This window comes from Cherax quadricarinatus, chromosome 21 (genome assembly GCF_038502225.1).
Source record: "Cherax quadricarinatus isolate ZL_2023a chromosome 21, ASM3850222v1, whole genome shotgun sequence".
Lineage (NCBI taxonomy): Eukaryota > Metazoa > Arthropoda > Malacostraca > Decapoda > Parastacidae > Cherax > Cherax quadricarinatus.
The window spans coordinates 14,507,725-14,530,479 of NC_091312.1; the positions used below are offsets into that span (position 1 = coordinate 14,507,725).

General features: G+C 38.6%; 1 protein-coding gene across 6 annotated transcripts in view; it reads right to left on the reverse strand.

Moving 5' to 3' along the window:
* The window catches only part of GTPBP1 (GTP-binding protein 1), a 144,038-nt gene that overhangs the window by 65,799 nt on the left and 55,484 nt on the right, over window positions 1-22,755 (reverse strand). For all 6 annotated transcript variants that reach the window (XR_011392264.1, XM_070087239.1, XM_070087237.1 and 3 more), the window contains one exon: window positions 2,847-3,010. Coding sequence is in view for 5 of the 6 variants with exons in the window: in XM_070087239.1 (XP_069943340.1) it covers window positions 2,847-3,010 (164 nt within the window). In the remaining variant the exon portion in view is untranslated. The remainder of the gene's footprint in view (window positions 1-2,846; window positions 3,011-22,755) is intronic.

Here is a 22,755-nt window from a genome sequence, read left to right on the forward strand (position 1 = left end):
CTCAATACAGTGTAAGCTGCAGCAGCACTCTAAGCCTCCAACAACAACTCCCACACCATTTTATTACAATACAGGTTGGTCATCACTAATTCGGCAATCAGTAATTCAGCACTAATTACGACTAGTATAATTTCAAATTTCCAGGGTCACCACACCAACCTGCCGCTACTGTTTGGTGGCGCTACTTGCTGTGTAAGTTATTCCAATTTCTTTTTTTTTCCATTTATTGTTATGACCTGCTCACTTTTAACTCTATCCATGGTTCCAATGAATAAAAGAAATTCTTCTTGTCAACATGACTCATGAAATCGTAATGACACGATTGCAAACAAACCATACCACGGGCAGCGTCATTACGATTTCACGAGTCATGTTGACAGCTTTGAGGGGACTTGAGCTAGAGTTCATCACTGCCATGCTAGCTGGAGATTCATCTGTAAAAACTTGCATTTGTGGTCACAGTGGTGCCTATGCTAACCTTCCTATAGTGCATAAATATACCTAATTGGATGTATCTTATTGTGGCTAGCTGGCCCAGTGGCTAATGCATCGGTCTGGAGTTTTATGACTCTCTGATCGTGAGTTCTAATCCCACCCGTGGTATGGTTTGTTTGCAATCATGTCATTACGATTTCGTGAGTCTACTGATATAGGCGGTGGTGGTGGCTGATACTGCCTGTCTCATTTTTGTAATTATTGTTCGGGGACACATCAACACTCTCCATAGCCTTGAATATCAGCAAGCAAGAACCACTGCTTGTACATTTTTGTAGGGAAATGTGGCTTATTTTTACCAATATTGACATGCTGACATATGATGGTGATGGTGACTGATACTGCCTGTCATATTTTTGTACAGGTAGTGAGCAGGACCAGATCAACTCTCTCCTTACACTTGCATATCAAGAGGCAACAAGAACTACAATCCAAAGTATAAAAAACTATTATTTTTGACAAATTGCAAAATTTTGTCAGAAACCTAACCCTATTTTTCCAGTATGTTCCTCAGTCCACATAACACTACTACTTATACAGCCTAGGTTTTCAAGAACACAACTAGCAGACTAATCAGGTTTCTAGTGTATTCATATTTATTGAGACTTCCCTGAACAGTATAGTAGACAAAACATTAAATTCAAACAAACAATAGCATATAATACAACAGAGAAAGGTTACATAAGAACAACATTGCATCCGTTATTTTCTACACTTAAGAGCCCAATTATTTAATTTCGTTTTAACCCTTAAACTGTCCAAACATAGATCTACGTTTTCAATTCCAGCACTCCAAATATTTTGAGAGAAAAAAAAAAAAAGTTTCTTTTTTCTAAATTAAAGAGGGCAATTTTATGTGTGTAATAAGACCAAAAATTTTTTTTTAGGATCAGTACTTACCAAGATATAAGACCACGAAGTTGGCACTGGATGCTCACCTGATGACAACATCGAGTCCTGCCACTTGCAGAAGTAATTGCTGATATACCTTTTTTCTCGTTTTTATTTTAATTTATATAATTTTTATGTTCTGATAATTACAATTTATAGTAGTTCTTGTGATTTCATAGCCAATCTTTGTTCTGACACTAATATTAGGTACTGAAATAGTACTCAAATAGTCACAAAAGCACTGACAGGTGAACATTTTTGCCTGCCTTGTTCATTTACTATTATCTAAAAACACAAAGTATTTATAGGTCTCAGCAATATTTTAGACATGCTGGAATATATATGAAAATCCTTGAAGAATGGTGTTAAGACAAATGTCACTAAACTGCTGACAGTGCAACAATGGAATGACACTTGATAAACGTGCCTGGGCTCCAGGGAGCCCAGGCTTTATTTGTTTTCAATGTTACACACAAACATGTCTGTCCGTCTGTCTGTCTATTTGTCTGCATCTGCTTATCTGTCTTTCTGTCTGCCTGTGTGTTTGTCTTTCCGTCTGCTTGTCTCTCTGTCTCAGAGCGGGGCTTGTAAAGCAACAGGTATTACACACGATGCAAAGTCATCATGTCTCATTCCTGATCAAGTAAAAAATGCATATCACTTGCCAGTCATGCTTATTATGCCTTATATCTACAAGCACTGTATAGCACTTTGCCTGGAATTTTTGGGTTATCCTATGCAATTTACACTATATATAATAACTGTCCTTATGTGTACCTGAGACAGACAGAGACAGATATATAGACAGAGATATAGACAGAGATATAGACAGACAGATATAGATACAGACAGAGAGACAGTCAAAGCCAGCCAGCCAGCCTGCCAAATACATATTACACATTCCAGAAATGTCTCTTTACTTAGGTCATAGGTTATAGGACATTCTGGCAGGATGACACTACCAGTGGTATCAGAAATGAAAGGATGTTGCACAAATGTTGCATATGGGTTATTATTGAGGTTTTTGACATTTTCTCGACCACTTGTGGCCACATCCATCTCAAAACCACTAAACTCTGGGTCAACATCACTTTCCTCATAAAAGGGGAGTGTTAATACAACATGACATCAGTGAATCCCTGGTATTTGCCATGCCATTTGCTCTAGCAGGCACTCAATTGAACTGGTAGTCCCACAAGGTAAGTGGTCCCAGATTTTTTAATACTGCACACACAGAGTGCTAAGACCCATTCTGTACTGGCCCACCATCTCAGGCCAATAGTGCCAAATTTGAAGGCAGGAAAAATAAAACGTAAATCTACGTTTGGAGTGCTAGCGGTACAAACATAGATCTACGTTTGGACAGTTTAAGGGTTAAAAATAATAAATTCTTTATAAAATAATAAACTTTTTTATTAAGGCAGCACAAGTTTTAAGAGATGTATAATATGTACACATACCATTAGCATTGTGAAATCTGGAAGGTGGCCAGTCATACCAAACACTGTGGTTTTGAGGTATCGTTCATGGCCTGCCAAATCAATGAAAGTAATCACCTTGCTAGATGCCTCACAGATCTTGACCCAGTCCAGGTGGCCATGATCAGGTTTGTTCACTACTTTTCCTGTCAGGATTTATACTTTGGTTATAAATGGAAAATCTGATAGAGTTAGTAGAAAAGTTGACAAAAATATTCTAGTACTGGAACACTATGCAGTTGATGATAGCAACACTTGTAATTTTTTTTTTTTTCAACAAGTCGGTCGTCTCCCACCGAGGCAGGGTGACCCAAAAAAGAAAGAAAATCCCCAAAAAGAAAATACTTTCATCATCATTCAACACTTTCACCACACTCACACATTATCACTGTTTTTGCAGAGGTGCTCAGAAAACAACAGTTTAGAAGCATATACGTATAAAGATACACAACATATCCCTCCAAACTGCCAATATCCCAAACCCCTCCTTTAAAGTGCAGGCATTGTACTTCCCATTTCCAGGACTCAAGTCCGACTATATGAAAATAACCGGTTTCCCTGAATCCCTTCACTAAATATTACCCTGCTCACACTCCAACACATCGTCAGGTCCCAAGTATCATTCGTCTCCATTCACTCCTATCTAACACGCTCACGCACGCTTGCTGGAAGTCCAAGTCCCTCGCCCACAAAACCTCCTTTACCCCCTCTCTCCAACCCTTTCGAGGACGACCCCTGCCCCTCCTTCCTTCCCCTATAGATTTATATGCTTTCCATGTCATTCTACTTTGATCCTTTCTCTCTAAATGACCAAACCACCTCAACAACCCCTCTTCTGCCCTCTGACTAATGCTTTTATTAACTCCACACCTTCTCCTAATTTCCACACTCCGAATTTTCTGCATAATATTTACAAAACACATTGCCCTTAGACAGGACATCTCCACTGCCTCCAACCGTCTCCTCGCTGCTGCATTTACCACCCAAGCTTCACATCCATATAAGAGTGTTGGTACCACTATACTTTCATACATTCCCTTCTTTGCCTCCATAGATAACGTTTTTTGAATCCACATATACCTCAATGCACCACTCACCTTTTTTCCCTCATCAATTCTATAATTAACCTCATCCTTCATAAACCAATCCGCTGACACGTCAACTCCCAAGTATCTAAAAACATTCACTTCTTCCATACTCCTTCTCCCCAATTTGATATCCAATTTTTCTTTATCTAAATCATTTGATACCCTCATCACCTTATTCTTTTCTATGTTCACTTTCAACTTTCTACCTTTACACACATTCCCAAACTCATCCACTAACCTTTACAATTTTTCTTTAGAATCTCCCATAGGCACAGTATCATCAGCAAAAAGTAACTGTGTCAATTCCCATTTTGAATTTGATTCCCCATAATTTAATCCCACCCCTCTCCCGAACACCCTAGCATTTACTTCTTTTACAACCCCATCTATAAATATATTAAACAACCATGGTGACATTACACATCCCTGTCTAAGACCTACTTTTACCGGGAAGTGTTCTCCCTCTCTTCTACACACCCTAACCTGAGCCTCACTATCCTCATAAAAACTCTTAACAGCATTTAGTAACTTACCACCTATTCCATATACTTGCAACATCTGCCACATTGCTCCCCTATCCACTCTATCATATGCCTTTTCTAAATCCATAAATGCAATAAAAACTTCCCTACCTTTATCTAAATACTGTTCACATATATGCTTCAATGTAAACACTTGATCTACACATCCCCTACCCACTCTGAAGCCTCCCTGCTCATCCGCAATCCTACATTCTGTCTTACCTCTAATTCTTTCAATTATAACCCTACCGTATGCTTTTCCTGGTATACTCAGTAAACTTATTCCTCTATAATTTTTACAATCTCTTTTGTCCCCTTTCCCTTTATATAAAGGGATTATACATGCTCTCCGCCAATCCCTAGGTACCTTCCCCTCTTTCATACATTTATTAAACGAAAGTACCAACCACTCCAACACTATATCCCCCCCTGCTTTTAACATTTCTGTCATGATCCCATCAGTTCCAGCTGCTTTACCCCCTTTCATTCTACGTAATGCCTCACGTACCTCCATCACACTTACATTCTGCTCTTCTTCACTCCTAAAAGATGGTATACCTCCCTGGCCAGTGTATGAAATTACCGCCTCCCTTTCTTCCTCAACATTTAAAAGTTCCTCAAAATATTCTCGCCATCTACCTAATACCTCCCTCTCCCCATCTACTAACTCCCCTACTCTGTTTTTAACTGACAAATCCATACTTTCCCTAGGCTTTCTTAATTTGTTTAACTTGTTTAACTTGTAAAATATATAAAGTAATTTGCAGGTGCTATTTTTCTTTAGACCTTGTGAATATGGAAATTCCTTGAAAATACTTCTTAACACCTAATGCAGGAGGGATTTTCCACAACCATTATTCAGTCATTGAGAGCATAGGCAATGGGGTCGAAGAGGTATGGGGTAGGTTTAAAAATGTAGTGTTGGAGTGTTCAGCAGAAGTTTGTGGTTACAGGAAGGTGGGTGCGGGAGGGAAGAGGAGCGATTGGTGGAAAGATGATGTAAAGAAAAAGTTAGCATATGAGAAGTTTTTACAAAGTAGAAGTGATGCAAGGAGGGAAGAGTATATGGAAAAAAAGAGAGAGCTTAAGAGAGTGTTGAAGCAATGTAAAAAGAGAGCAAATGAGAGAGTGGGTGAGATGTTATCAACAAATTTTGTTGAAAATAAGAAAAAGTTTTGGAGTGAGATTAACAAGTTAAGGAAGCCTAGAGAACAAATGGATTTGTCAGTTAAAAATAGGAGAGGAGAGTTATCAAATGGAGAGTTAGAGGTATTGGGAAGATGGAGGGAATATTTCGAGGAATTGTTAAATATTGATGAAGATAGGGAAGCTGTGATTTCGTGTATAGGGCAAGGAGGAATAACATCTTGTAGGAGTGAGGAAGAGCCAGTTGTGAGTGTAGGGGAAGTTCGTGAGGCAGTAGGTAAAATGAAAGGGGGTAAGGCAGCCGGGATTGATGGGATAGATAGAAATGTTAAAAGCAGGTGGGGATATAGTTTCGGAGTGGTTGGTGCAATTATTTAATAAATGTATGGAAGAAGGTAAGGTACCTAGGGATTGGCAGAGAGCATGCATAGTTCCTTTGTATAAAGGCAAAGGGGACAAAAGAGAGTGCAAAAATTATAGAGGGATAAGTTTGTTGAGTATACCTGGTAAAGTGTATGGTAGAGTTATTATTGAAAGAATTAAGAGTAAGACGGAGAATAGGATAGCAGATGAACAAGGAAGCTTTAGGAAAGGTAGGGGGTGTGTGGACCAGGTGTTTACAGTGAAACACATAAGGGAACAGTATTTAGATAAGGCTAAAGAGGTCTTTGTGGCATTTATGGATTTGGAAGAGGCATATGACAGGGTGGATAGGGGGGGACAGTGAGGCTCAAGTTAGAGTATGTAGGAAAGAGGGAAATTATTTCCCAGTAAAAGTAGGCCTTAGACAAGGATGTGTGATGTCACTGTGGTTGTTTAATATATTTATAGATGGGGTTGTAAGAGAAGTAAATGCGAGGGTCTTGGCAAGAGGCATGGAGTTAAAAGATAAAGAATCACTCAAAGTGGGAGTTGTCACAGTTGCTCTTTGCTGATGACACTGTGCTCTTGGGAGATTCTGAAGAGAAGTTGCAGAGATTGGTGGATGAATTTGGTAGGGTATGCAAAAGAAGAAAATTAAAAGTGAATACAGGAAATAGTAAGGTTATGAGGATAACAAAAAGATTAGGTGATGAAAGGTTGGATATCAGATTGGAGGGAGAGAGTATGGAGGAGGTGAATGTATTCAGATATTTGGGAGTGGACGTGTCAGCGGATGGGTCTATGAAAGATGAGGTGAATCATAGAATTGATGAGGGGAAAAGGGTGAGTGGTGCACTTAGGAGTCTGTGGAGACAAAGAACTTTGTCCTTGGAGGCAAAGAGGGGAATGTATGAGAGTATAGTTTTACCAACGCTCTTATATGGGTATGAAGCATGGGTGATGAATGTTGCAGCGAGGAGAAGGCTGGAGGCAGTGGAGATGTCATGTCTGAGGGCAATGTGTGGTGTGAATATAATGCAGAGAATTCGTAGTTTGGAAGTTAGGAGGAGGTGCGGGATTACCAAAACTGTTGTCCAGAGGGCTGAGGAAGGGTTGTTGAGGTGGTTCGGACATGCAGAGAGAATGGAGCAAAACAGAATGACTTCAAGGGTGTATCAGTCTGTAGTGGAAGGAAGGCGGGGTAGGGGTCGGCCTAGGAAAGGTTGGAGGGAGGGGGTAAAGGAGGTTTAGTGTGCGAGGGGCTTGAACTTCCAGCAGGCATGCATGAGCGTGTTTGATAGGAGTGAATGGAGACAAATGGTTTTTAATACTTGACGTGCTGTTGGAGTGTGAGCAAAGTAACATTTATGAAGGGGTTCAGGGAAACCGGCAGGCCGGACTTGAGTCCTGGATATGGGAAGTACAGTGCCTGCACTCTGAAGGAGGGGTGTTAATGCTGCAGTTTAAAAACTGTAGTGTAAAGCACCCTTCTGGCAAGACAGTGATGGAGTGAATGATGGTGAAAGTTTTTCTTTTTCGGGCCACCCTGCCTTGGTGGGAATCGGCCAGTGTGATAATAAAAAATAATTTTGCCAAACATTTGCTTGGCCTCTTTCTGCTTATTCAGTGTTGGTCCAGAACACAGGACTCCAAATACAAAATTGCACAAAGTTCTAAGTAATGACGAGCTATTTTCAAATTATCACATGGAGAACAAAGCAACAGCAGATATAACATGCAAAAGTAAAGTAAAATCCTATATAGTCCAGAAGTTTCCAAAAACCACCATATCCTAATACAGTATTCAATGCTATAAAAACTAAATACAATGGTACTTCAGTATACGTCCCCTTTGGAATAAGTGCAACTTGGGATACATCCTGTTTGGACACAAAAATTTTTGCCTGATATATGACCTTTGTTTGGAATATGACTCGCATGCTAGAACTTGTATGGGCTAAAATGAGTCACAACACTGTGCACCAAGTGTAAAAAGCTATTTAGAGGAGAAAAACCTGCCTCTAAAGGCCCTCCTCATAATGGACAATGCTCCAGCTCACCCTCCAAGCTTGCAGGACTATGTGCTGCTGGAGTTTGACTTCATCACTGTAAAGTTTCTCCCCCTAACACAACTCCTCTCATTCAGTCCATGGATCAGCAAGTCATCAGTAATTTCAAGAAACTCTGCACTAAAGCACTATTCCAGAGGTGCTTTGAAGTGATCTCTGACACAGAGTTAACCTTGAGAGAGTTTTGAAAAGATCACTTTACTATTGCCCATTGCATATCTCTCATTGACAAACCCTGGCAGGAAGTTTTATACAGAACAATGAACTCTACTTGGAGGAATTTATGGCCAGAAGCAGTGGCTGAAAGGGACCTTGAAGGCTTTGAGGCTGTGTCTATAGTGGACGATATTGTCTCTCTGGGCAGGTCCATGTGTCTGAATGTGAGTGATGGTGATGTGGAGGAGTTAGTGGAGGGGCACAGGGAAGAGCTGACCACTGAGGAGCTGCAGGAACTTGAGGAGGAGCAGCACAAGACTAAGATGGATGCACTCTCTTCAGGCTCGGAAGAGGAGATAGAGGAAGCCCCTACTTCATTAATCAAGGAAATCTTTGCCAAATGGATGGACATCAAAAACTTTGCAGAGAAGTACCACCCCAACAAAGCCCAAACAAGCCGTAACAGCACTGTCTGGAATGACCAGACAATGTCACATTTCCAAAACATTCAGAGAAGGCAGAAGCAAAGTTCTTTGGACAGATTTTTAGTAAAAGTCAAACCTGGTGAGCTACAACCAGGTCCAAATAGGGAAAAGAGGGAGAGAAAAGAGGAGGAGACTCTCCTTCCAAACAATAACAATTCCTCCTCTTCCCTTCTCAGCACTATCCTAGCAGGCACTCGATTCTTTTCAGCAAAGTAAAGTGAGGTTAAATTTGCATTTATTTTATCTAATTCTTTTGTATTTATGTATGCATTTTAGTATTAAGCAGTGTTTGAATTACATATCTTAGTACACCTATCATCCGACTTACGACCTGCTTGACTTATGACCACTCGACTTACAACCGTGTTTTTTATGCCAAATTTCTGGGAAATAAACAACTATTTGTGTTGTACACAGTGTTTATCCTAAACCTTACAGTATAAAATACAGTACTAACAACATAAAAAGTAAAGTAAAACATGAAATACCAAAATAAAACAATAAAATAAAGTCATTACAAAAATGTTTTGTTGATATTCAGTAGTAAAGTTCGACTTACGACCATTTCGACTTACAACCGTTTTCTCAGAACCGAACTCAGTCGTAAGTCGGATGGTAGGTGTATTAAGCAGTGTTTAAAAATTACATATTTTAGTACAGTGGACCCCCGATTTACGATATTATTTCATTCCGGAAGTATGTTCAGGTGCCAAAACTGACCGAATTTGCTCCCTTAAGGAATATTGTGAATTAGATTAGTCCATTTCAGACCCCCAAACATACACATACAAACGCACTTATATAAATACACTTACATAATTGGTCGCATTGGGAGCTGATCGTAAACCGGGGGTCCACTGTATTAAGCAGTGTTTAAATTACATATTTTAGTATTAAGCAGTGTTTGAATTATTTTATACAACCCAATCAATGTAGAATATGCCAATAACAATAGGATTGCTTTTTCATAGGAACAGAGTAATTGTTTTCCCTATACAGTGGTACCTTGACTTACGAGTTTAATTCATTCAATGACCCAGCTCATAACTCAATTTGCTTGTACTATATCAAATAATTTTTCCTTGTTGAAATTAACTGAAATGCCATTAATCCGCTCCAGCCCCCAAAAAACCACCCAGTTTTTTTTGTTATGGGTTTTTAAACGAGAAAAAGTATTTATAAATAAGAAATATTGCATAAAAACATAATACAACATAATAAAAGAGAATGTAAAGAAATAAACTGGCTTTATAAAGTGTATTTACCTTGGGGTAAATACACACCATGGGGTAGCATCAGCTACTGAGACACTGCTGGCTTCTCCCTCTGCTATAGCTAGCTCCACCCACTTTGTAACCATGCCAAATGGTAAATTAAATACGTATATTAGAAAGAAAGAAAGAAAATCAATAAAAAGGAAACTCCAACTTGATTAACTCTTACATATTACAGAAAACAATAAAAAAGTAAAATACACATACAGTACACTCATTACTTACTTTAAAATATATGTAGGGTGAGAAGTGAGTAATATTTATTGTAGCATATATAATGCACATACAGCACACTCATTACTTACCTTAAAATATTTGTAGTTTAAACCCTTAAACTGTCCAAACGTAGATCTACGTTTTTTCAACATTTGAAAGTATGTAAAAAACCTAGATCTTTTTTTTTTACATTTGAAAGCGTGTAAAAAAACTTTGATCTACTTTTTTTTTTTTATATTTGAAAATATGTAAAAAAAATGTAGATCTACTTTTGGAGCACTACACATGTGAACGTAGATCTATGTTTGGACAGTTTAAGGGTTAATGTAGGGTGAGAGGTGAGTATTTATTGTACAGAGGAAGAAGAACAAAGAATGGAAGAAGTACAAAAGAAGTTCACAGTAGGGGGTTAGCTGGTGTGTTCATCTGTTTTAACATTCTCGGTGTCTCTTGTGACAGCTTAATGAAGAAATGATTATACTCAGTGGACAATGTCGATGGTGATAATAATTAATAATAATAATAATAAAATGTAATAAAATATAATAATCACTCTGGCGTGCTTTAACCCTTTGGGGGTTTCGGCCGTACTAGTACGGCTTACGACCCAGGGTTTTTGACGTACTAGTACGCCTAAATTCTAGCGCCCTCAAATCTAGTGGGAGAAAGCTGGTAGGCCTACATATGAAAGAATAGGTCTATGTGGTCAGTGTGCACAGTATAAAAAAAAATCTTGCAGCACACAGTGCATAATGAGAAAAAAAAAACTTTACCCGTTTTTTTGGAATAAAACAGCGACTTTGCACTGTATTTTCGTATGGTATTTATTGTTGTATTCTAGTTTTCTTGGTCTCATTTTATAGAATGGAAGACATATTACAGAAATTGAGATGATTTTGACTGGTTTTACAATGAAAAGTACCTTGAAATTGAGCTCAAAGTAGCAGAAATGTTCGATTTTTACCAAAGTTCAGAAGTAAACAAATCATGTCAAGCGTCCAATACATGTCAACTGGTGAGTCTAATATTCTTTTGCAAGTGCGCCAATATTATTTATACCATTTTTTGCACTAATGCAGTAGTCTGCATAACAGTAAATCTTCTATTTTTTGTGAGAATAAAAATTCAAAGTGGAAAGCAAAAGAATGTAAGAGGGGCCTTGAGACATGACTAATGAACAGAGGAAATGTCATTTTAGTGCCAGGAATGTCTTTCTTGTTTATTCTGGACCCTATTCGGAAATTGGCATCTTTTCAAATTTGTGTGAAATTGGCAAAATTGCTAAATTCTAACCACTGTACTGGATAGTTGAAATTGGTAAATGGGTGGTTTCTTGCACTCATTCGATAGAAAAAAATGGAGTTCTAGCAAAATATTCATGTTTTTTGTTGACTAGTACAGTGGAATTGGCCGAAAATGGGGCTCAAAGTGGGCAAAATCGCCGATGCGTAAACATCGCCAAGGCCACTAACTTCGCGAGAGCATAATTCCGTAAGTTTTCCATAAATTTCATACTTTTGGTGTCATTATGATCGGGAAAAGATTCTCTATCTTTTCATAAGAAATTTTTTTTTTTTTTTTAAATTTGGCGACCCTGAGAACGAGTCTCGGAGAGGGCCTGTCGACCCTCAAAGGGTTAAATGTCATACGTATTTCGTATAGGTTTGGTGGCTGATATTTAAAGCATTCCAGAGCGATTATTAGTACAGTGGAACCTCTACTTGCGAGTTTAATCCGTTCCATGACCTTGCTCGCAACTGGATTTGCTCGTATGCAGAGTCAATTTTTCTCATTTAAATTAACTGAAATGCAATTAATCCGTTCCAGTGGAATTCTGTGCTTCAATAATTTCACTAATATCAACTTTACGGCTTATTTATCTATCTCACGTGATCTAATATGACATAATAAACAATATAAATAATATAGAAAACTGATATCTACTCTAAAATGAATAAAATATGTAATTCATGTAGTGGTATGGGCGGTGTCAGCGGTCGACGACAGTTTGTCTGGAGACCGGACAAAATACATACTTCTCAAATAATTTCGCTATCATCTATACGGTTTATTTATCTATCACAGTTCATCTAATATGACATAACAATATAAATAACATAGAAACCTGATATATACTCTAGAATGAATAAAATACGTCATTATATGCAGAAAATTCGGAGTGTGGAAATTAGAAAAAGGTGTGGAGTTAATAAAAGTATTAGTCAGAGGGCAGAAGAGGGGTTGTTGAGGTGGTTTGGTCATTTAGAGAGAATGGATCAAAGTAGAATGACATGGAAAGCATATAAATCTATAGGGGAAGGAAGGCGGGGTAGGGGTCGTCCTCGAAAGGGTTGGAGAGAGGGGGTAAAGGAGGTTTTGTGGGCAAGGGGCTTGGACTTCCAGCAAGCGTGCATGAGCGTGTTAGATAGGAGTGAATGGAGACGAATGGTACTTGGGACCTGACGATCTATTGGAGTGTGAGCAGGGTAATATTTAGTGAAGGGAATCAGGAAAACCGGTTATTTTCATATAGTCGGACTTGAGTCCTGGAAATAGGAAGTACAATGCCTACACTTTAAAGGAGGGGTTTGGGATATTGGCAGTTTGGAGGGATATGTTGTGTATCTTTATATGTATATGCTTCTAAACTGTTGTATTCTGAGCACCTCTGCAAAAACAGTGATAATGTGTGAGTGTGGTGAAAGTGTTGAATGATGATGAAAGTATTTTATTTTTGGGGATTTTCTTTCTTTTTTGGGTCACCCTGCCTCGGTGGGAGACGGCCGACTTGTTGGAAGAAAAAAAAATGTGTGGCGGTGGTAGATAGTAGATTGGTAGACAGCAACCGCTCAGGGAGGTACTACCGTCCTGCCAAGTGAGTGTAAAACGAAAGCCTGTAATTGTTTTACATGATGGTAGGATTGCTGGTGTCCCTTTTCTGTCTCATGAACATGCAAGATTTCAGTATAAGTAACAGAAGTCCAAAAGTTATTTTACAGCTCTATACATCACTAGTGAGGCCTCATTTAGATTATGCTGCTCAGTTTTGGTCCCCTTACTACAGGATGGACATAGACTCATTAGAGAACATACAGAGAAGAATGACTAAAATGATTTACTGTGTAAGGAACCTCCCGTATGAAGATAGACTTAAAGCCTTAAATCTCCACTCTCTGGAGAGGCGTAGAATGAGGGGAGATATCATTGAAGTGTATAAGTGGATGACGGGCATAAACAAGGGAGACATTAATAAAGTACTGAGGGTGTCGAACCAGGTAAGAACCAGGAATAATGGATTTAAGTTGGATAAATTTAGATTTAGAAAGGACATAGGTAAGTACTGGTTTTCTAACAGAGTTGTAGATGCGTGGAACAGTCTTCCCAGTGGGGTGATAGAGGCTAGGACCTTGGGCAGCTTTAAGAAGAGACTGGACAAATATATGAGTGGGAGGGGCTGGGTTTGATTGGTGTTGGGGGGTGTGAGAGTTGTTTCTTGAGTAGCTTTAGGTAGATGTCGTTTTGATAAGGACTTGCCTCGAATGGGCCAGTAGGCCTTCTGCAGTGTTCCTACATTCTTATGTTCTTATGTTCTTATGTTCTTATGTATATCTTGCTACTTTTACTTACACTTAGGTCACACTACACATACATTTTTTTTTTTTCAACAAACCACAGGCATATATATACACACACCTCTGGGTTTTCTTCTATTTTCTTTCTAGTTCTTATTCTTGTTTATTTCCTCTCATCTCCATGGGAAAGTGGAACAGAATTCTTCCTCCGTAAGCCATGCGTGTTGTAAGAGGTGACTAAAATGCTGGGAGCAAGGGGATAGTAACCCCTTCTCCTGTATAGATTACTAAATTTAAAAAGAGAAACTTTTGTTTTTCTTTTTGGGCCATCCTGCCTCGGTGGGATACAGCTGGATAGTTGAAGAAAAAAAAATGTGTGGCAGCGGCGTTGGTCAACAAGTTTCTCTGGAAACAGGACAAAGTACTCCTTGAATATTTCGTTATCTTTAACTCTACGGCTTATTTATCTATCACAGTTCATCTAATATGACATAACAAACAATGTAAATAACATAGAAAGCTGATGTATACTCTAGAAAGAAAGTCATTATATGTGTGGTGGCAGCCAATGAGAGTTTGTCTGGAGACAGGACAAAATACTCCTTGAATATTTCACTATCAACTCTACGGCTTATTTATCTATCACACTTCATCTAAATTGAAATAATAAACAATATAAATAACATAGAAACCTGATATATACTCTAGAATGAATAAAATATGTCAATATGTAACAGGTGGAGGCAGCCACAACCGCTCCCTCTTGTTGTGGTAAACACTGCCATCGAGTGACGGCCTTTTGAAGCCGTCTATTATTATAATTACAGTGGTCCCTCAATAATCGCCCGGCTCGATAGTTATCCTTTTCAGAAATCGTCGTGCTATTCTCATCCAAACATGGGCTCGCAAATGGTCGGTTCACTCGCTAATCATCCTTCGTCCAGGATGCGTACTCACGCTCTGAGCTGCCTCGACCTCCCTTCCCAGCCACTGTGCCATTGTTTACCAGTGAACAATGGACCCCTCACATGTTCATACAAAATATTTCATAATATTCTATTCATTTTAGTGCTTGCAAGTGCTAAATAAGCTACCATGGCTCCAAAGAAAGCTCCTAGTGCCAAGCCTTTGGTAAAGAAAGTGAGAAATACGATTTAAGAAAAACATCATTGAACAATATGACATCCTTACAGGTAAGGCTTGGGAGGGAGTGACTACCAGGACTTTGAACTCTGCTTGGAGAAAATTGTGGCCAGATTGTGTCAACAAGAGGGATTTTGAATGGTTTGTGGCTGACCCTGATGAGCCTATGTCAGTTGTGAACTCTATTGTGGCATTGGGGAGTTCCATGGGGTTGGATGTGAGTTTGGAGGATGTGGAAGAGTTGGTGGAGGACCACAAGGAAAAGCTAACCACTGAGGAGCTGCAAGAGCTTCAGCAGGAACAGCAACAGATCGCAGCTCAGAATCTTGCTGCAGAGGAGGAGGAAGAGAGATGGAAGAAGGTGCCTTCTTCAGAAATTAAAGAGATTTTTGAAATGTGGGGTAGGATGGAAAGATTTATGGAGAAACATCACCCTGAGAAGGATGCTGCAAGCCATATCAGCAACTTGTACAGTGACAGAGTCTTGGCCCATTTTAGGGAAGTTTTAAAGAGATGCCAGAAATAGAGCTCTCTGGACACTTTTTTTGTGAGACAGGACTCCAGTGACTCTCAAGGTGGTCCTAGTGGCATTAAGAAACAGAGAAGAGAAGTAAACCCAGTAAAGCACTTGGTACCTGAGGTGTTGATGGAAGGGGATTCCCCTTCCAAACAGTAACTAATCAAATCTTTCTCCTCCTCCAGTCTTCCATACACTAAGAAGAATCGCCACTAAAGGTAAGTGTTATGCTGTTAATGTTTCATTCATCATGTCCCATTGTAATGATTATGTACTACATCTATATTTCATGTAAAAAAAATTTTTGTTTTAATACTTCTGGGTGTGACACCCAGAAGTATTAAAACAAAAAATATTTCTTATGGGGAAAATTGATTCGAAAATCGTCTTTTTCGATAATCATCGCACTTCCAGGAACAGAGTAACAATGATAAATGAGGGACCACTATTATTATGTAGTACATTATTATTATATGTATTATATTATTATTATTGTATTATATTATTATACTATTATTATTATATGTATTATTGTTATTATACATATTATTATTTTATTTATTATTTATTTATTATCACACTGGCTGATTCCCACCAAGGCAGGGTGGCCCGAAAAAGAAAAACTTCCACCATCATTCACTCCATCACTGTCTTGCCAGAAGGGTGCTTTACACTACAGTTTTTAAACTGCAACATTAACACCCCTCCTTCAGAGTGCAGGCACTGTACTTCCCATCTCCAGGACTCAAGTCCGGCCTGCCGGTTTCCCTGAACCCCTTCATAAATGTTACTTTGCTCACACTCCAACAGCACGTCAAGTATTAAAAACCATTTGTCTCCATTCACTCCTATCAAACACGCTCACGCATGCCTGCTGGAAGTCCAAGCCCCTCGCACACAAAACCTCCTTTACCCCCTCCCTCCAACCTTTCCTAGGCCGACCCCTACCCCGCCTTCCTTCCACTACAGACTGATACTATTATTATTACTATTATTACAATATAAATAATTTGTAATATTTATTCACACAAAAAATGTAAGATTTAATGTTATGCCTTATTGCAATAATTGTATAATTAATGTCAACCCATTCACGACTGCATATTGGAATGGACAGTGATGTCATTTGTTTACTCTTGAACATAGTCAAGCAAACGAGCATTTCTCCCTCGTTGAGCTCAATATCAAGGTACTTTTCGTCGTGAAAGCAATGAAAATCATATCTATTTCTGTAATATATCTTCCATTCTATCAAATGAGACCAAAAAACCGAGAATACAACCATAAAAACCATACGAAAATACCGCTAAGGGGTGGCTAATTGCTGAGAAGTTAACTCTATTATTTATGCTCCAATTTCTTTCATTTTTGGTATACGTTAAGAAGCATCTTTCCATCATACATTGCCTAAGTTTCAATAAGATAGTCCAACAAACAAATGAGATACAATTCCCTAGATCAAGAGCAAGAGCCCCTCACCAGTGTAAGGAACCTCCCTTGAGGTCTGCTCAATTATGGAAATTTTGCTCGCATATGGAAGCAAAAAATCAACCTGTCGACTGCTCGTATGTATTTGGAAAAACTCGCACGTGGATGCACCCACAAGTAGAGGTTCCACTGTATTATTATTATATAAATTATTATTATTATTATCATCATCGACATACACTGTTCACCGAGTATAATCATTTCTTAATTAAGCTGCCACAAGAGACACCAAGAATGTAAAAACACAGACGAACACACCAGTTAACCCCTCTACTGTGAACTTCTTTTGTACTTCTTCCATTCTTTTTTCTTCCTCTTTGTACCTATACAAAATACATATGACATTTAAAGCATTCCAGAGCAATTATTATATTTTATTATTATATCTGAAGCGTATCTGAAGCTAGCTAGTAACTCAGATTTTGACTCACAACTCAAAGCAAAAAATTGACCAAGCGATGGCTCGTAACTTGGAAAACTCGTAAGTTGGGGCACTCATAAGTCAAGGTACCACTATATATCTTATGGGAAAATTCATTTGGTATATGTCCTGTTTGGTATAAGTCCAAGGTCTTGGAAAGGATTAAGAATGCATACTGAGGTACCACCATATACTATTATAAGACAAACGGATCTTTGTTCTAGAAATCTGAAAATTAATCCCACAAATTATTTCTGATACAAATTAAATTACAGTGACTTACAAGTTACCTCACATTCTGGCAGTTCTGAAGGCATACCATATTGCTCACAAAAAAATTCAAAAACTTTCCAAGCCTCCCTGCAAGTTCCCTTTCATTCAGGTAATTAGCAGTTTACTCTTACTGAGCTATGTAAGCATCCTAATAATTTCTGTCACTAGCAGTAAAAGAACAGACTCTCATAGCTTTCACTCATTCTAAATTGATGAAATAATAATCTTTCACTCTACACTTTTGTGACATGCTCAGTCAAAGCTTACTAAAAATACCTAGTTTCTTTAGCCTGTGATTTACCTGTAGCCTGTTTCTAATATTTCCTTACTTCTGCTGCTTGACCAGGGGCTAGGCTTTTCTGGTGAATGCCTGGTCAACCAAACTGTTGCTTGTGTGGCCTGCTACCCCACATATACTACATCACAGCCCATATGATCTGAATCTTGGTAGGTAGTGATTCAATGTTATCTTGAGGACTTCTACACTTGTTCCTGCAGTATTTCTGATATCTACTGGTAGTATGTTGTATAGTCTTGGTGTTGTGTATGTGGAGATATTTCCTATTTCTTATTTAAAAATTCTGTTCGGTTAGTACTTACATCAGATATGTGATTCCTAGGACAATCAGAAGTAATATAAAAAATCTGCATCCACCACTTTAGAATCTTTTTCTGAAGGTAATAAAACAAAAAGTACAAAATCTGATGGAAAACTGACAAAATTACGCTCTTGTGAATTTTGCTGCATCAGCGATATTTACACATCGGCAATTTTGCCGACTTTGACTCCCATTTTAGGCCAATTACATTATTCCAGTCGACCAAATCCTTAGCTATTTCACTAGTATTACTTCTACAGTGGTACCCAGAGTTTCAGCCATAATTCATTCCAGAACGCCGTTCGAGTGCCATTACTGAACAAATTTGTTCCCATAAGGAATAATGTAAATTAGATTAGTCCATTTCAGACCCCCAAAAATACACTTACAAAAGCATTTACAATAATACACTTACATAATTGTTCGAATTGGGAGCTGTATGAAACTCGGGGTACCACTATATTTTATCGATCGAGCACAAGAATTTGCCCAGTCAACTGTTTCAACTACCCAATAAAGTGATCAAAAATTGGTAATTTGGCCAATTTAACACAAAGTTCAAAATATCCCAATTTCAAAATAGGGTCCAGAATAAACAATGCAGGCATTCCTGGCACTAAACTAATATTTCCTCTATTTATCAGTTCCATTTTCAGGCTTTACAAATTAATTTTATTTTTATTTTTTATTCACATAATGAATTTTTATTCACACCAAAAAATAGATTAACTGTTATGCAATATTGTAGTAATTGTATAAATAATATCAACACATTCGTGAACGTATATTAGACCCACCAGCTGATGTGTATTATAAGCGTGACGTCATTTGTTTACTCTTGAACATCGGCAAAAATTTAACATTTCTGCTACTTTGAGCTCAGTTTCAAGCCATTTTCAGTAATAAAACCAATCAAAATCATCTCTATTTCTGTAGTATATCTTCCATTCTATCAAATGAGACCAAGAAATTCCAATACAACTGTGAAAAACATACGAAAAAACACCGGAAAATCACTGTTTTAATCCAAAAATATGGTCGCAGTTTTCTCATTATGCACTGCATGCTGCAGTATTTGTTTTATGTGGTGCACACTTACCACTTGGATGTATTCTCTCATATCTAGGCCCAAATTTACTGCTTACAGCTTATCTGAGTGAGTTGAGCTCAAGTCATAGTTCTACGGCTTGGACCAATTAAAATCATCTCTGCTTCTGTAATACGTATATCTTCCATTCTATCAAATGAGATCGAGAAATTGTGAATACAACTGTAAAAAACATACGAAAAAACACCGCAAAGTCGCTGTTTTAATCCTAAAATACGGTCGCAGTTTTTTTTTCTCATTATGCACTGAGTGCTGTAGTATTTGTTTTATGTGGTGCACACTTACCACATATATGTATTCTCTCATATCTAGGCCTAAATTTACTGCTTACAGCTTATCTGAGTGAGCTAAGCTCAGGCTGCAGCTCTACAGTTAGGACCCAAGCTTCGAAGCCGTAGAACTATGGGACGGACCCTCAAAGGGTTAATTTAGTGGAGTGCCGAACATTGATTCATAATGGTCTTTTAAGATTTCACTTATTTCTTTTTTCATCATCAGTATATATACCTCCTATGAGTAATGGCCAAACTACAAGCAATGCTCAACTTGTATTTTCAGTACAGAGGACCCTCAGCCAGCGAAGGCATCGTCAAACGATAAATTCGTCCAACCGAGCATTTGAGCGTAAAAAATTTCGCCCGACCAACGATGAAAAACTCGACCAACGTGATTCGTCCAGAACATGTCCACGTGTAGCCTGAGCACACCTTCGCTGCCCATGGTGTGCCAGTGTTTACAAGCCAGCCAGTGTGGTCGCATCCACACATACATTCGGTACATTTTGCATTATTCCAGTGTTTTTAGTGCTTGTAACTGCAAAATATGCTTGTAACTGCAAAGTGGGCCCCAAGAAAGCTTCTAGTGCCAACCCTGTAGTAAAAAGGGTGAGAATTAGTATGGAATTGAAAAAGAGAGATAATTGCAAAGTACGAAAGTGGAGTGCGTGTCTCCGAGCTGGCCAGGTTGTATAACAAACCCCAATCAACCATCACTACTATCTTGGCCAACAGAAAGGCAATTAAGGAAGCTGTTGTTATGAAAGGTGCAAGTATGTTTTCAAAACAGAGATCACAAATACTCGAAGATGTTGAGAGACTGTTATTGGTGTGGATAAACGAAAAACAGATATCAAGAGATAAAATCTCTCAAGCGATCATATGCAAAGAGGATAGGAAGTTGCATGCCGATTTAATTAAAAAAATGCCTGCAACTAGTGGTGATGTGAATGAATTTAAGGTCAGTAAAGGTTGGTTTGAGAGATTTAAGAATCGGAGTGGCATACATAATGTGATAAGGCATGGTGAGGCTGCCAGTTCGGACCAAAAAGCGGCTGAAAAATATGTGCAGGAATTCAAGGAGTACATAGAGGCTGAAGGATTGAAACCCCAACAAGTGTTTAATTGTGACAAAACAGGCCTGTTTTGGAAGAAAATGCCAAACAAGACCTACATTACACAGGAGGAAAAAGCACTCCCAAGACACAAGCCTATGAAGACAGGCTAACCTTACTATTGTGTAGTAATGCTAGTGGGGATTGCAGAGTGAAGCCTCTATTCATGTATCACTCTGAAACTCCAAGTGTGTTCAGGAAAAACAATGTCCTCAAGGCTAATTTGTGTGTGATGTGGAGGGCAAACAGTAAGGCATGGGTCACTAGGGACTTTTTCTATGACTGGTTTCACCATGTGTTTGGCCCCACTGTGAAAAATTACCTCCTGGAAAATAAATTGGACCTTAAGTGCCTCCTGGTATTAGACAATGCTCCTGGTCATTCTTCAGATTTGGCAGAGCAAATTTCGGGGGAAATGAGCTTCATAAAAGTGAGATTTTTGCCTCCAAATACTACTACTCTCCTGCAGCCCAAGGACCAGCAGGTCATTTCAAACTTCAAAAAACTCTACACAAAAGCTATGTTTCAAGAGTGCTTCGAAGTGACCTCAGACACTTGATTGACCCTAAGAGAGCTTTGGAAAGATCATTTTAGCATCCTCAGTTGCATAAACCTTATAGGTAAGGCATGGGAGGGAGTGACTAAGAAGACCTTGAACTCTGCTTGGAGGAAATTGTGGCCAGAATGTGTAGAAGAGAGGGATTTTGAAGGGTTTGGGGCTAACCCTGAGAAGCCTATGCCAGTTGTGGAATCTACTGTGGCGTTGGGGAAGTCCTTGGGGTTAGAGGTTAGTGGGGAGGATGTGGAAGAGCTGGTGGAGGACAATGAAGAACTAACCACTGATGAGCTGCAGGAGCATCTGCAACAGCAAGAGGCCACAACTGAGGAAACTGCTTCAGAGGGGAGAGAGAAATTGAGGAAGCTGCCTTCTTCAAAGATTAAGGAAATTTGTGCAAAGTGGGTTGAGGTCCAAACCTTTATAGATAAAAATCACCCTAGCACAGCTATTGCAAGCCGTGCTGGTGACTATTACAATGACAATGTTGTGGCCCATTTTAGGCAAATCTTAAAGGAACGCGAGGTACAGAGCTCTATGGACAGATTTGTTGTGTGACAGAGGTCCAGTGACTCTCAAGCTGGTCCTAGTGGCATTAAAAAACAAAGAAAGGAAGTAACCCCGGAAAAGAACTTGCTACTTCAAGTCCTCATGGAAGGGGATTCCCCTTCCAAACAATAATGATGTTCATCATCTCCCCTCCTCCCATCCCATCACTCATCACCAGATCTTCAATAAAGGTAAATGTCATTTATTCTTCATTGCACAATAATATATATCATGCATGTCTCCTTCTTTTCGTGTGTAGGAAAATGTATATTTCATGTGGTAAAAAAAAATTTTTTTCATATTTTGGGGTGTCAGGAATGGATTAATTTGATTTCCATTATTTCTTATGAGGAAAATTAATTCTGCTAATGATAATTTCATCTAACAATGAGCTCTCTGGAACGGATTAATATAGTTGTTCGAGGGTCCATTTGTTCCCTTTCTGCTTCTCGTGTCTGGTACAAATGTTTAAGTTTTTGGATTACATCAATAATCTCATGATTTAGACTGTCTTTCTTTCATTGTAATATTTTTTATTTAAGTAGCTCAGTAACCCTTTTTGTATTCTAAACATTCTCCTTTTCTATGTGTTCTTCTTATAGGCTTTCTCAGCAAAAAATTCTTTAAACAGACTTTGTACATTCAACTTTTCTATGCACCGGTGTGTGTGCTTAGGGTGCTCAGGATGGTGTTCTAGCGAATATGAAAGTTTTTCTTTTGTCTTGTTGACACTATCAAAGCTTATCTGCTGCTACTATGACTAATTTACTATCAGAGTACATACAGATATCATAATCAAGAGAGCATAATAAACAATTTTAAGGCCATTAATCACACTCAAAAAATTATTATTATTATTTTTCAACAAGTCAGCCATCTCCCACCTAGGCAGGGTGACCCAAAAATAAAGAAAATCCCCAAAAAGAAAATACTTTCATCATCATTTAACACTTTCAC